At 45.3% G+C, this 14,812-nt stretch overlaps 1 protein-coding gene across 1 annotated transcript in view; it reads left to right on the forward strand.

Annotated features, from left to right (window-relative positions):
- The window catches only part of GNPTG (N-acetylglucosamine-1-phosphate transferase subunit gamma), a 243,797-nt gene that overhangs the window by 52,207 nt on the left and 176,778 nt on the right, over positions 1 to 14,812 (forward strand). Inside the window, exon 6 of the mRNA XM_069647204.1 lies at positions 9,612 to 9,705. Within this exon, the coding sequence (XP_069503305.1) occupies positions 9,612 to 9,705 (94 nt within the window). The remainder of the gene's footprint in view (positions 1 to 9,611; positions 9,706 to 14,812) is intronic.

The following is a 14,812-nucleotide window of genomic DNA, read 5'->3' on the forward strand; positions in this document are numbered from 1 at the left end:
GCAGTTAATCTGATCCACTATCTTGTGAGTTATGTTATGTTTGTCTTTGAAGATCACTGTATTGTTTTTAGAGCATGTTTACACATTGTACATGTCCCGCATTTCCGAAACCCTGTTGGTAGTGGCGGGAGCCATGTGGTTGGGGTTTCTGTCTTCTCTTCTGGAAGGAGTGAAGGGCTTAAAATATTCTTGATAGTTTTGGCTCGTCTATTGGTTAATGTGGGATTGTCTCCTATGTACTCCCTCACATTTCCGTCCAATTGCAACAAGTGCCAATTCTTCCTTAAAATCTTCCTCAATACTTTGTCTGCACAGTAACTGGTGATAAAGCTGATGTCTTGTCTTTCATCTTGTATGGGTCTTGTTGTCTTAAGAGTACTCGCACTATTGAATTTGGAGGCCTTATCTCTAGCTTGTGCTATTGTTTTGTTTCCATAGCCTCTTGTTTTGAATCTGCTGGTCAGTAGTTTGCATTCGTCTTCAAAACTGCTTTGTTCAGAACAGTAAATGCACTTCGATCTTTACAAGAAACGGAAGAAAGACCAATTCATGAGACATTGCATGAGCTTCAAATACAACAAACAAGCCTCTCCGCAAAGGCACTCAAACCCAAATCTAAGTTTACGCCACAGCTCATGCCAGATAATTTAGTTGACACCTTTTATAAAACAGTCACAAAGGATCTAAATGACTACAATGATGCTAAATTTTCAAACATTCAAATTGAAATATCAATACGATAACCTAACAAAGATGGAAAGAAAAGCCCTTTTTCAACTTAAAAAAGATCAAAATTTGGTAATCAAAGGAGCGGATAAACAAGGAAAAATAGTAGTAATAGATAGAGTGGACTATGTAGAAATGGCAAACAACCATTTGAACACACCGCACTGCTACATCAAACTGAAAACGAATCCAAAATTGGAGATACTATTAGAACTGAAAGAAGCGATCACAACGTGGCACAAACAAGGACTTATCACCGATGATGAAAAATACTTTTTGGAAATCAAACAACCCATATTACCAACAGTATATTTTTTACCCAAGAGACACAGAGAATATGCAAAGATTCGAGAAGCAAGACCCATTCTTAGTGGAATAGGTTGGGCAACGATGAACATGGCACATTACATTGACAACATCCTAAGACCCATGGCGATCAAAACTAAATCCTATTTGAGAGATACCACAGAGACAATCAACAAATTAGCAATGATAGAATGGCAGCAAGGTTATCGGTTGGCCACTTGGGACGTGCGTTCCCTATACACATCAATCCGACATGACACTGCCATAGAAACTATGGATTATATATTTTCAAAGGAAAGTGCATCCAATTACCAATCTGTAAGTATGTTGAAATAATTTTTCAAGCAGACAAAAGGGGTGGCAATGGGAATAAAATACGCCCCAGCCCTTGCCGATCCGACGATGGCAATGTATGAAGATAAACACATTTACACAGACAAAGAATATGAAGCAAAGGTAATATTATGGACGCGGTACATAGATGATGTACTTATCATTTGGAAAGGGGAGGAGGGATCCCTAGAGGAGTTCAGACGGAGAGCAAATCGGAACACAATGGGTATAGAATTTACAGGAACTGTCAGCACCAACAAAATAAACTTCTTAGATTTATGTGGAAAATAACCATCTCAAAACTAAAACCTTCAGGAAAAGTACTGAGGCAAATTCCACCTCATTCTCCACAAGCTGCCATGTTAACTCTGTGATCAGGAACATACCAAAGGGAGAGTTCATCAGAGCTCGGAGAAACTGTTCTGAACAAAGCCGTTTTGAAGACGAATGCAAACTACTGACCAGCAGATTCAAAACAAGAGGCTATGGAAACAAAACAATAGCACAAGCTAGAGATAAGGCCTCCAAAATCAATAGGGCGAGTACCCTTAAGACAACAAGACCATACAAGATGAAAGACAAGAAATCAGCTTTATCAGCAGTTACTGTGCAGACAATAAAGTATTGAGGAAGATTTTAAGGAAGAATTGGCACTTGTTGCAATTGGACGAAAATGTGAGGAAGTACATAGGAGACAATCCCACATTAACCTATAGACGAGCCAAAACCATCAAGAATATTTTAAGCCCTTCACTCCTTCCAGAAGAGAAGACAGAAACCCCAACCACATGGCTCCCGCCACTACCAACAGGGTTTCGGAAATGCGGGACATGTACAATGTGTAAACATGCTCTAAACAATACAGTGATCTTCAAAGACAAACATCACATAACTCACAAGATAGTGGATCAGATTAACTACAGGAGCAAGTTTGTGGTCTATGCAATAATCTGCTATTGTGAAGAAATTTACATAAGCAGTACCATTAGGGAACTCGGGATAAGAATAAGGGAACACTTATCCAACATCGGAAGTCAAGGCACTACTTACCTCTAGCCCAACATTGGCAAAGAAAACGCCAATTAGTCGATAAACAATTGAGATTCATTGGACTTTAAAAAGTGACTCTGGGACCAAGAGGAGGAGACCTTGAAGTTAAATTGAGGCAAGAAGAAGCAAAATTAATCTGCAAATTCCGTGCAGTGGAAAGAGGATTGAACTCAGACCATGAGATGGCCTCATTCTTTTAATAACAAGTGAAAGAACAATCTTTGTACAAGAAGTTAGCAAGAATTGATCAGAATTTGATTTTTCATCTGTGATTTGTCATCTGTAATTTCTAATATTTACTTTGACAGAGGCTAATATGTTACAAAAGCAGGCTTTTTATACCAAGTTTGAACCCCTGTTTTCACGTTTTACAGACAACCTCAAGCCATGTATGCCTCATATCCCTGAGAAGTGCGCATAAACGCATAACAGGTTCTGTACCTTTTTTAGTCAGTCTTAAGTCTTTGTAACACCAGACACAAGTTAATGAAGAAATCCTCCCTACGCAAAACCCCCCCAACAAAACTTATACCCACTCTATTCAAGTCACAATATTTTTAGAAGGGCATTCCGCCGTAAAATGTTTCAAGGGAGCGCGATTCCCACGCTGTACAATCTTGGTTTTCCCAAAATAGGGCTGCGACATTAGAAACCATAAAAGGACTACCAGAGATGCTCAGACTTCGTTTTTGATTTTTGCATTTTTAACTTTAAAAACCAAAATTGGTAATAACATACAACATGAAATATATATTTGTAGTTCAGAAAAATTTGTAGTGTCCGAACATGGCATTTAATTGGACATTTTAAAAAATCGGTTCGAACCAGACAGCAATTTACAATTGTTTTCAAATTTCCTACATTCATCCAACACATAAGGGATCCCATAACAACATATGTAATACCAACAGTCTAACACCAAAAACAAAAGAACTAGATGAACACAGTGGAAACCAAAGTAGGACTTAGCCGACCAGTTTTCATGGCCGCAATAATAACAGTAACACAGCACAGAGCGAACGGGGACTCTTTGAGACGGAACACGCTGACACAGGTAAGCGTGCTGGAGGGGCTCCCGCAGGGGGGCTTATTTCACATAATGCGACCGCACGTGTTAAACACGTGGTGGCACGATCTACAATTTTTAATGTCCTAAAACGATAAACACGAGTGTTAGCGAAACTTTAGCTTTAAGTAACTATGGTAAACGCTCGCACACATGGCGTGCAAACACGATTTGCATGACCGTGGTTGATTTGATATGAATACCCGGTCCAATGCTTATTTTCACAAATAAATTTTAACAGTTTAGCCCAGTTTGTAAATTTATAACGTTGAGTTCAAAGTTAAAGTCACTCGGGAAATTATATTATGATATTCGTTAAACAATTTACAGCTCGCTCTACTCACTGGTAAAGTGCACTTCATTTATTGTAAGGAAGGCAGCTCATTAATGGCCCATATGAGGTTTTTATTTTAGGGATTTAACCCATGACTATTTAATTCAAACCACCAACACACGAACCTTGAATCAACCTTACTAGGTAAGAAGAAACACACCTCCCTCTCTTTTTTTGGGTTGATTAAGGATTTAAAACATTTTCTTTGTAAAATGCAACGGGACATTATTTATTATCTGTTGCATTTTCTTTTTGTCAACCATCCCTAACAATCCCACCCTTTCCCCTCCCTCAATGGCCATCCTTTAACATGAATGCATGCAATTATTCTATTTCATTTGGAATGTGTATACAACTATTGCTCATTTTCATTTTTCGTTTTTTGCAAATGACAATAATAACTCTGTTAATGCAACTTGATTAGCCCTGATTTGAAAAAGACGCAGACGTCGAAACACGTGTAATCGCAAAGGGCACGCCTTGAATCTATGTACAATTAAAAATTCAAAGCTTACTTTTTGGAGAATAAGAGGCATTGTTTGGTCTTCCTTTTCTTCTCCACGACAAGGACACATGATACTAGTACAAGTAACATAGTTTGTTGTGGCTGCAGTTATGGTTTGTATTGGAGTGTAGTGTAAGACAAAGGGGTTTCTTACTGCTTCACAGGCCTGGGTGCCATATAAACGGATTGAAGAAGAATGAGTGGAGGCAACGCTCCTCGCAAGTGTTCTCTCTATGTGCTTTCTCCTTTCTGATATTTTTATCTTTCTGCTCCCTTTCTTTGTATCTGATTCTAAAGCGATAGCCATGTTGAGAGAGGTCTGAGTAAAATGCTGTGGCTATAGAAACTGTCTGCATCCTTGTCAGCACCTTGAAGGCATAGGTGGGGTCCACGTGCTAGATTATGGGATTCCAGTGGCAAATTCCTACCCCCAGTAGACCTCACTCCACAAAGCGGTGTCCTTTTTTTTCCAGGTGCTTTGGGATGGGACAGTATTTCCCAACAGATGATCTTGGGAAGGGAGGGGGCATGTCCGTGCGTGCATGTGTGTATGTTGTGGGGGAATCCCTGGCCCCCACTGCGTTGCTCTGTAAGCCCCAGGCCCCTTCTGTTCCAAGCACTGACACAGAGACATGGGTCAGGCTCAGGCTCCCCGGTCGCAATGCCGCGGCCGGGAACAACGCTTTTATTTATAGGGCACGTGGCGGAGTGCAACGTCACTCCGCCGCGTGCTAGTCCCTTAAAGGGGCAGCACCACACTCCTCCTTTTCCATGAGGACAACAAATAATAGCATGACTACAATTAACCTCTACAAAACACTAACACCCTTAACCCAAACAACTAGATCCCCAATGAGCCCCTTTATTCCCAGCCACCCCCCTTCCCTACTGGGCAAGTCCCTCCGGGTCGGACTCCATTATGAATCCATGACAAACTCACTGAAATGAGCAGGTTTCCCTCGCCCTGTCCTTACTGGGTACCTCCTGCTCGCATCGGGGGTGGGAGTCACGCCGCCAGCTGGCATTCTCACAGGGGATCGAGGAAGAGGCTCTTCACCCCCACCCTCGTCAGGTATGTCCACAATGTCCTGGTCCACTGGTGCCTCGGTCCTGGGCTCTCCCAGTTTCTTGAAGAAACCAATGTTCCTTGTGACCGAGGCTCGGCCGTCTGACGCAGTCACCATGGACCCCTTGACTGCTATCACGTCCAGCGGCTCTGGTTCATAGGCTAGCGACAGTTTCCTGCAGGTGTGCCTGTTTCCTATTGGCACTTCATCCCCGGGCATGAGTTGTAGAGGACGGAGACCCCTACTTTCATTCTCTTGCTCAGTCCGTAGTTGCATCTCCACTTGTTGAGTGTCAATGACCGCCGGCTCCTTTCCCCCCACGTCCAGCAGCAAACCTCTCGGGCACCGCTTGAAGAGGGCTTCGGCCGGGGCCACTCCCGTTGAGGGGTGCGGGGTTGTTCAATATACCCGCAAGAATTGGTAGAGGGCCCTCTCCAAACACTGTCCTTGACCTTGCGCAATCCGAAAGACTTAACGTGCGCATCATCCTTTCAGCCTCTCCATTGGCCCTCGGCCACAGGGGTGTGACCTTCCTATGATGTACACCATAGCCTTCCATCAGGGCAGCAAACCTTTCTCCCTGGAATGGAGCCCCATTGTCAGAGCAGAGTACTGTGGGGAGACCATGAGCGGCGAATACCTTTTCCACCGCCACCACCACGTGCTCGAATGCCACCGACTGGATGAACTCCACCTCTGGATGTCTGGAGTATCATCTACCACCACCAGGAAGTGTGTTCCCTACAACGTGGACCCAAAGTCTGCGTGGACAACCTCCCAGGGCCGCATGCCACGTGGCATGGCTTCGATGGCGGGTGACGCTGCCTGACACCACACACATGAGGTGACATAGTCATCCACCCGTTTCTCCAGTTTGGGAAACCACACCTTCAGGCGTAGCCGGGCTTTGGTCTTTGCAGCCCCATGATGGCCTTGGTGTGCCAGGCCTATCACTTCCTGTACTTTGGCCTGCGGGACCACAATTCGATCACCTCTCAACAACAGTCCCTTCTCCGAAAACGACAGCTTCTCCTGCACTCTCGACAGATGCTCGAGCACCACCTTTGCTTCCTGTGTGCGCCCTGCCAGCGACTCCATGACACTCTTCCACGACCCTTGCTGAAGTACCGCTCTGAGGATGCAGAAGCACGCCTCGTTTGCAGCCGCCACTTCCAGTTCGAGTGGTAGGGCATTTGGGGTGGCTGCTTCAACCACCACTGGCCTATGATCACTGGCCTCTTCCGCACAGCTGTCCGCTTCTCCGTCCTGGCGACTCCCCGGATGGCGCGAGAGGTACACAGCTGCATTGTTGGCACCAGGCCGATAATGTTCCAGCAGGGCCAACATCCATCTCTCGATCCTCGCTGGTGGTTTTGAGGACGAGCCTGCCTGGATCGGCAGTAGGGGCTTGTGGTCCATCACCATGGTCACCGGCCTCCCCAGGTTGTATAGCTGAAAATGCCTGCGCCCCCAGAGGACGGCCAGTGCTTCTCGCTCTATCTGAGAATACCTTTACTCTGTGTTGGACAGAGCCTTGCTGGCATAAGCCACGGGGCGGATGCAGGAGTCTTGCTCCACTTGCGTTAGAACCGCTCCCAGGCCAAACAGGCTGGCGTCCACAACAATCTACGACTGCAGAGCAGGGTCGAAGAAGGCCATTGTGTCTTCCTCCATGAGGGCGCTTTTAATGTCCTCGAACACCGCCTGTTCCAACGGTCCCCACTGCCACGCCGTCTTTCTTTGTGAGGGCCCGTAGCGGCTCAGACCTGGATGCCAGATTTTTGATAAACCGGCCACAGGATGTGACCATACCCAGTAAGCTTCTCACTTCACACATTTTCTGGGGGTTTCGCTTCCTTGATGTCCTTTACTTTCCTGGGGTCTGGAGACACTCCTCCCTCGTTGAACATGAATCCAAAGAACTCTGTTTGTCCTCAGGAACTCACATCTTTCACGGTGGAGTGTTAGGCCCAATGATTGAAGCCTCTCGAAAGTTTTTGCCAGCCTCTGCAGATGGTCCACTTCTGACCTGGCGAACACCAGGATGTCGTCGCTGATGTTCAGGACACCCTTTAGGTCTGCCAGCGCCCCTCTGATAATGTTTTGAAATAACTCAGCTGCGGAGGAGACCCCGAAGCTGAGTCGCGTGTACCGGTATAGACCCTGGTGGGTCGTCATATATCTTGACTCTGGGTGCAGGAGGACTTGGTGGAATCCCGCCCTGAGATCAAGCTTTGAAAAGAAGAGAGCTCCCTTTCGTCAATAGTTGGTGTGAGATGGCGTTCCCTCCTGATGGCCTTGTTGGGAAGCCTCATGTCTTACCGAATCGGGTTGCTTGAGTTTCCTGGCAACCAAAATTGGGGACACCCAGGGCGTCAGACCTTCCACCTCCTCGATGATGTCAAGATTGACTAGGTTGTCCAATTCCCTCAGATAGAATGGCACCCTGCGGTGTTTGATGGCAATTGGCTGCACCGACTCATCGATGTGCAGTCTCACTGGATCCCCAGCCATGCGACCAATCCCTTGGAACAGGCCTGCATACTTCTCCAGCAGCGTTTGTATGTCCTCCACATATATGGAGTATGCGAAGCTCACCAGTCCGAGGGCTTCGGCCGCCACACAGCTCAGTAAAGTGTTGGTACTGACGGGCGTTATATAAAAACGTGCTTTGATCTTGGAGCTTCCATCCCCTAACCAGGCCACAAATGCACCATCCAGGGGAATAGGATGTGAGTCCCCAAATGTGGAAATGCTCCAAGATGCGAGGAAGGGTGATCCCTGGTTCTCTCAGCACCTGTCTCCTCAACTTGCCTGAGGAGCACCCTTGGATGAGCTGATTTCTGACCATGTCATCGGCGTTGTCCCATGCACATGCCACAGAGAGTCTCCTGAGACGACCATGAAATGTCTCGAGGGTCTCGTCGTCTTTCTGGTTAGTGGATAGCATGGCGAACCTCCTGTAGTCCGCATTAGCCAGTTGAAGGAAGAAGTTGTGCAGGGCTGTCTTTGCTGCGGCATAGGTGGTGTCTGTGGGCTGGAGGGAGTCAATCTTGTGTACAGCCGGTCCAGCGGCATACAGTAATGTGGCCAGCTTGCTGTCATCGCTGGTTTCCATCGTTGCCCGAAGAACATGTCCAGGCGATCAGTACATCGCCTCCACCTAGGCCCCAGGCTCGATTGGGGGGGGGCGGGCAGACACATCAAACTCTGGTATGGGTGGTAGAGCTGCCGGGGCCCCTCATCTGGGCCATTGCTGGAGGTTGGGGTGGGGGTACTCCTTGCTGTTGTGGGACAGCCTGTGCCCCGTCCTGGTTTGCTGGAAGTATTGCACACGGGCTGCAACTCACCAAGCTTGATTCTTCTTCACACAGTCCCCTTGATCTTCCACCTTCCACACAAGGATCACAGGCCTCCAGGGCTCCTTGATCTTCAAAACTCCCCACCAGTCCTTAACTAGTGCACACAATTACTCACCAGCTTGTAGCAGTGGTCCAGTGGCCAGTCACCAGATTGTCCAGCATTGAGGAGTCCAGAAATTGAGCCAGTGAGGCCTAGGGTAGGAGTTCCAGAATAGCTAGTCTCCCCCAGTGCCTCCACTTCACTCGGTGAAATATACCTCAAAATTACAAAAATTTGTAAATCTCAGGTATGTCCGTGTAGGGATAGTGGTCCGCTATCGATGCATCCAAATATTGTGCCTGGATGGCACTCGCAGGTCCCACCAGAGCTCTGTGAAGCGTCCATGTATGAGGGACAAAATGGCCACCGAGGGCTGTCCATCCCCCAAGCATAGAACAAGCGATCCGTCCCTCGTTCGGTATAAAAATTAATTACAAAGATCACCGCTGGGTCCGGGCATGTCTCTGGCCTTGTCGCCACTGTTGTGGGGGAATCCCTGGCCCCCACTGCGCTGTTCCGTGAGCCCCGGCCCCCCTCTGTTCCAAGCACTCACACGGAGACATGCGTCAGGCTTGGGCTCCGGGGGGGGGGGTCGGTGTGTGTGTGTGTGTGTGTGTGTGTGTGTGTGTGTGTGTGTGTGTGTGTGTGTGTGTGTGTGTGTTGCGATGCTTTTCATGCAAATTTATGTAACACACCCTGTTTTTATTAAACTGTATTTCATACATCTTTAAGGGCATTTACTCTGACATTTTGGAATGCTTTCACTGTATATTTGAAACCAGGATGTTTTCTTGCTGTTTGACTCTGGGCACTCTCTTGCAGAATCTGGCATGAGTGGGAAATTGAAAACAACTCGTTTGTCGGCATGTGGATGAGAGAGGGGGATTCTTGTGGAAGCAAGAACAGGCAAACCAAGGTATGTATATCTTTTAAAACACGTCACAACTGATTGATTGTGCATAATGTACCCTTTTTTGTCCTAAATGGCATTATTTTACAATTTCACATTTTTCTGTTTGATTACAATGTCAAAGAAATGTGATTTTGATTATTTCTTTTTTTTATTTTCTTTTTTTTATAATTGAACAGCTGCAATACGTTTATTTTGGCACCTGATTATTAGATTATGAATATCATATTTTTCTGTCAATAACGAACATACCAACCTATATAGGAGTACAATTGCACGTCTGTGTAAGTAGGAGATGGCTACAAAATGGGTTACTGTCTGTTACGCAAATGCACATCGCCAAGCAATCAGATGGGCGTTCAAGGTAAGGTACAGACAGATGACTGCCTACTGCACTGAGACAATCTAAAGGATTCAATCTTCAGGAGGAAAACAAAGTTAGAATGTTGGACATTTTCCCTTCAAGACAGATGATATGATCTTAATGTTTTTACTAGTTTCTGCGACCTAGATGTGTATAATATTTTCAAAAGGGTACGTTTATGCAGTATTCACTCTTTTCCATTGAATACCTCACTTGGAATTCAGTAGTTGAATACTATACCAATAAACCCGACGAGCGAGGGTTTTAACGTTAGCCCAGGCAGCAATAAACGCCCGGAGGGGTTTATTACTATCAGCATCCCGGCATATTATACTGGGATGCTATTAGAAAAAAGAAAAAAAACTACAAACCAAAATGGCCACGATGGATTAGAGAGAAGGGAACTACATAGTCCCTTCCCCCTTTCTATGACTGCCATTGTTGTCACAGATATGTTCACGGCACAAGCGAGGGACAAAGGATTACAAGGTAAGTTGGGGGGGGAGAGAGTGGGGACACACTTACCTAATTCCTGGCGTGGGTAGGCTTGGAGCTAGGGCTTTACCATGAGGTAAAGACCCCGTTCCGAGCCTCTTGATTGGCTGCGTGGCTGCCACAGGCTCCCTGTCCAGCAGAATTCGTTCTTCGTACCCGTCCCTTGAGAATCCAGGAAGAGGACTACACACACCCAGGAACATAAGACTCCTGTTATGATACCCACAGGTGGGGAATCTCTCATTCCTAGCTGGGAACGACTTAGTCTGAGCCCCCTTTCTTAAGCAACAGCTATCACGGCTCAGGAGCTGCAGAGGCCGAGAATGGTAGACGTTAATATGGGAAAGGAGTCTCTAAATCCCATTGTTAAGTCACTGTGTTTTCCCCAAGGAAACGTACAATAGACTTCGAATCTTGTGAGAGCCACCCATCACAATCTGTCCATGTTGTGTGGCAACAAGGGACTGACCAAGCGGTGCATAATGGTTGCTATAGACTTTTATTAAATGAAAAAACAAACCTATCCCTAACGCGAAGGGTCAGCTTTCCAGGTTTCGCTGCGGCCCCCTTGGTCACCTTGTTCTCCTTATGGTCCCTTCAGTGTCTAGCTTGCCAGAACCACACAGGCCATTGCCGTATGGGTCGTCAGGATGACGAAGAACTCTGTCCTCCTTTGCTGTTCAGTTTAAATAGTGGGGACAGCCCCAGTGTAGCTTCCGTCCAGTTAACAGCAGCTAGCCTCCGTCACGCTCGAACGTAGAATGTTTTAGCACTTCTTTGTCTCAGTACCTATGTCAACACGAGCGTTCAATGGTTTACACAAGCACATGTTCCGAAGGTAATTTTATGTTGATAAGATTTGTTAACATCGGCCTACATGGTTGGGTTTTACAGGGACTGTGCCCCTCTAACCTTTGGGGAGAAATGACACCATCTGAAGTATCATCACATACCCTTCCCCTTAGGGTTTCGGCTTCCCCATCTGTCTCTACAGGAAATCGCGATAAGAAATCCACATTGCCATTTTTCCTTCCTTTTATGTGTTCGACAAGGAAATTAAATGGTTGTCTGTCTAGAAACCAGCGCATAGTGCGGGGGTTCCTGTCTTTGGGTAGACTAAGCCAGGTTAGGAGGAGTGGTCTGTCACCAGTGTAAACTTGCGCCCGGTAAGGTTATATCACAGAATGTCTCGCTGCCCATTTAATAGCAAGGGCCTCCAACTCTATGGTTGCATCGTTTTCTTTTCATGAAGAAACAACTTCTGACTTGTGTAGAGAACTGGATGTTCCATCCCTTCATGGATTTGTGGTAGGACCTGCCCAAAGCCAACCTTTGAAACATCCGCCTGCAGGATAAATTCTTCATAAGTACCGGTTCACTGCAGAGGATGTGTTTAAGAGTATTGCAACTGGCCTGATCATTTTTGTTCAATTGTCAAGCAGGACTTAATGCTTGAATGATTCGGAATGAACCACCATAATAGCCTGTAAGGCCCAAGAATGCCCTTAAATCTTTTGTTTTAGGGGGAGGAGTTTCACTGACTGATGTCACTTTCTCAGCCTGAGGTCTTACCAAGCCATTGCTACAAAGAAACCTAGGTATCTTATGGCCGACTGGGTGAAGTGGCATTTCTTTGGGTCAGCAGTCAACCCTGCCTCTCACAGGGTTCTTAGAATTTTGTACAAATAGCATGCATGTTCCTCCCAGGTTCGACTATGGATGATGATGATGTCAAGATATGCGCCTCAAAAGCTGGAATAATGTCGCAATATCTTATTATCCATTTGCCATTGGAAAGTCACTGGGGTGCTGTGGAGTCCAAAAGGTTGGACTCAGAACTGAAATAGCCCCCTAGAACGGGAGAAGCCAGTTTTTTCTTTGTCTGAGGGGTTCAATGGCACATGCCAATAGCACTTGGTCAGAGCAATCGTGGAAATGAAAACCGTGGATCGCAGTCTGTATATAAGACCATTGATCTGGGGATAATTGTCAAACTGGGATATTGTGTTCAGTTTGCGGAAATCTAAACAAAATTGCCACGATTGATCTGGTTTCTCGACCAGGACTATTGGTGAGGACCATGGACTTTCAGAAGATTTTATGCTTTCTGCCTCCAACATCTTGTTCATCTCCCTGATGATTGCTTCCTTCCTAGATTCAGGAATTCTGTAAGGACAAAGGTTGGCGGCTTTCACAGGAGGAGTTCTTATATAGTGTTGGAAATTCTTAACTCTTCCTGGCTCTTCACTAAAAGCATCAAGAAACTGATCAAGCAGGTTCTCCAGGCTATAGCCCTTTGGGTGTCAAACTATGCAAATATATAAAGAAATGGGAACCAACACTCAAATGCGCCAACCTAATTTATGTAATATTCATTGGTGAGTCAAAAATTGAAGAATTTTGTTTATCAGATAAACATAGTATAATACAGTTAGCACTCACAAAAAAAAACTTGAAATCAACAATTTATTTTTTCTTTCTTAAGAATCCTGTTTTATTTGAAGCATAATAAATTATATTCGTTGCAGTGTTATCATCACACCTATTATTATCCAAAGTTGTTGACACTCAAAACTTTGATTCAACATAATTGTATTCTCAACACGTGTTTCCCCATTGGTGGTAACAATGGTTCATCAGCAGAAAGGAATGTTCTGAGCGAGATAGAGAAAAACAAAGTGTAAAATTAATGTGTCTAAAAAAAGTAAAAGCCAATATCAGGGCTGGTTTATGCGTTTTACCAAGTTGTGACTATATGAGAATAGTACTTAAAGTGGTTGACTCACCCTAATTTATGTTTTGTTCCAAACAGTGGGCCTGATCACGACTTGGCCGGTATTACCGCCGGCGGTAATAGCCCTACCGCCGAACTCCCCGGCGCTAATAGCGCCAGATCACAAGTTTGGCAGTAAAGTAATTCCCCATTCCCCATTCCCCATTGAGCCCATTCGGGAATGCCCCATTTCCCGCCGGCGGTAATGGCGCGAATTTTCGGCGGATTTCCCCCAGCTCAGAGCTGGGGCAAAATCCGCCGAAGCCCTGATTCGGTGGACCCTTAAATCCGGCGGTATTAGCGCTACCGCCGGATTTAAGGGTTACCGCCGAAGTCGTGATCAGGCCCAATAAGTCTTAGTAGTGTTTCCAATATTATTTTTCATTCATTCAAATTTAAATTTAATTTTCCAGATTGTTTCCTTTTCTTTGATCAAAAGGAAGGGGGTAAACCCAAACATAGTCCATAGTAAGAAATGGAGAGAAGGAAGAGAGAAATAGTCTCTATTTAGTAAAGTAAAGCTTCATAGTTGAAGAAAAGCTTCTTTAAGCTTGCAAAATAACGATTTGGGGGGCTTACCTAATAAATCCACAAACTCGCCATGATAAGCTATTAAATCCTCTTGTATTTGCATTCTGTTTGTGAAGTAGCCACACAATTTTTGGGAAACACTCATGCTGACAACTATGCTTGCTCCAATGAGCATCTTTTTCATTTGACTAATTTAGTCTCAATCACGATTAAAATAAAAAAGAGTTGTCTCCAAGGGAGAGCTTTGCTGGCTGCAGACTCTTTTTTTCTGGGTATCAAACTATGCTCGACAATCTCTTCTAACAGGAGAGCTGCCATAACCACTGAGGTTTGGTCACTTGATCTTCTCTTCATTGTTTTAACAGGTTTATATGATGAATCTGTGTTTTCAGTCTGGTTGTGACACACAATAGTTAACTGGCCCTGTTTGTTCTAAGATCTCACAAGGGCCGTCACCTTGAAGTCTTGTTGTACTCTCAGGTTGGTAGTAATACCAAAACCTTCTGGCCCACAGAAAAATATATCTCGTCTTCTGGTCATAACATACTTTCTCTGCTCCATGGGCTTTCTCTAGATGTTTATGCACTAGGTCCTAGACCACCGTCCTATGTTCTTTCAGAAAATGAGCCTTCTTGAGATAAGGGTAAGACAGCCTCTTCACGTTCTAGTTTCCCTGAGCATATCTAGGCAGTCCCTGGGGTACTAGCCATACAGAAGTTCGAATGGAGAAAAACCTAAAGAAGTTGGGGAGATTCGCAGTTTGCAAAAAGAGCCCAAGGCACCATCAAATCTCATTTTCAGCCATCGGCCTCGACCAACCTCCTTTAGAATGTTCTTTAGGGTCTGATTAAATCCTTCCGCAAGTCATTCTGTTTGTGAGTGGTATGCAGAATGCGGAGGATTTCTTTCACCTCAGCCATCAATCTCCACATGAAGGTACTCCCTTAGTA

The sequence above is a fragment of the Ambystoma mexicanum genome, chromosome 2q (genome assembly GCF_040938575.1).
Source record: "Ambystoma mexicanum isolate Mex_15411 chromosome 2q, UKY_AmexF1_1, whole genome shotgun sequence".
NCBI classification, from domain to species: Eukaryota; Metazoa; Chordata; class Amphibia; order Caudata; family Ambystomatidae; genus Ambystoma; species Ambystoma mexicanum.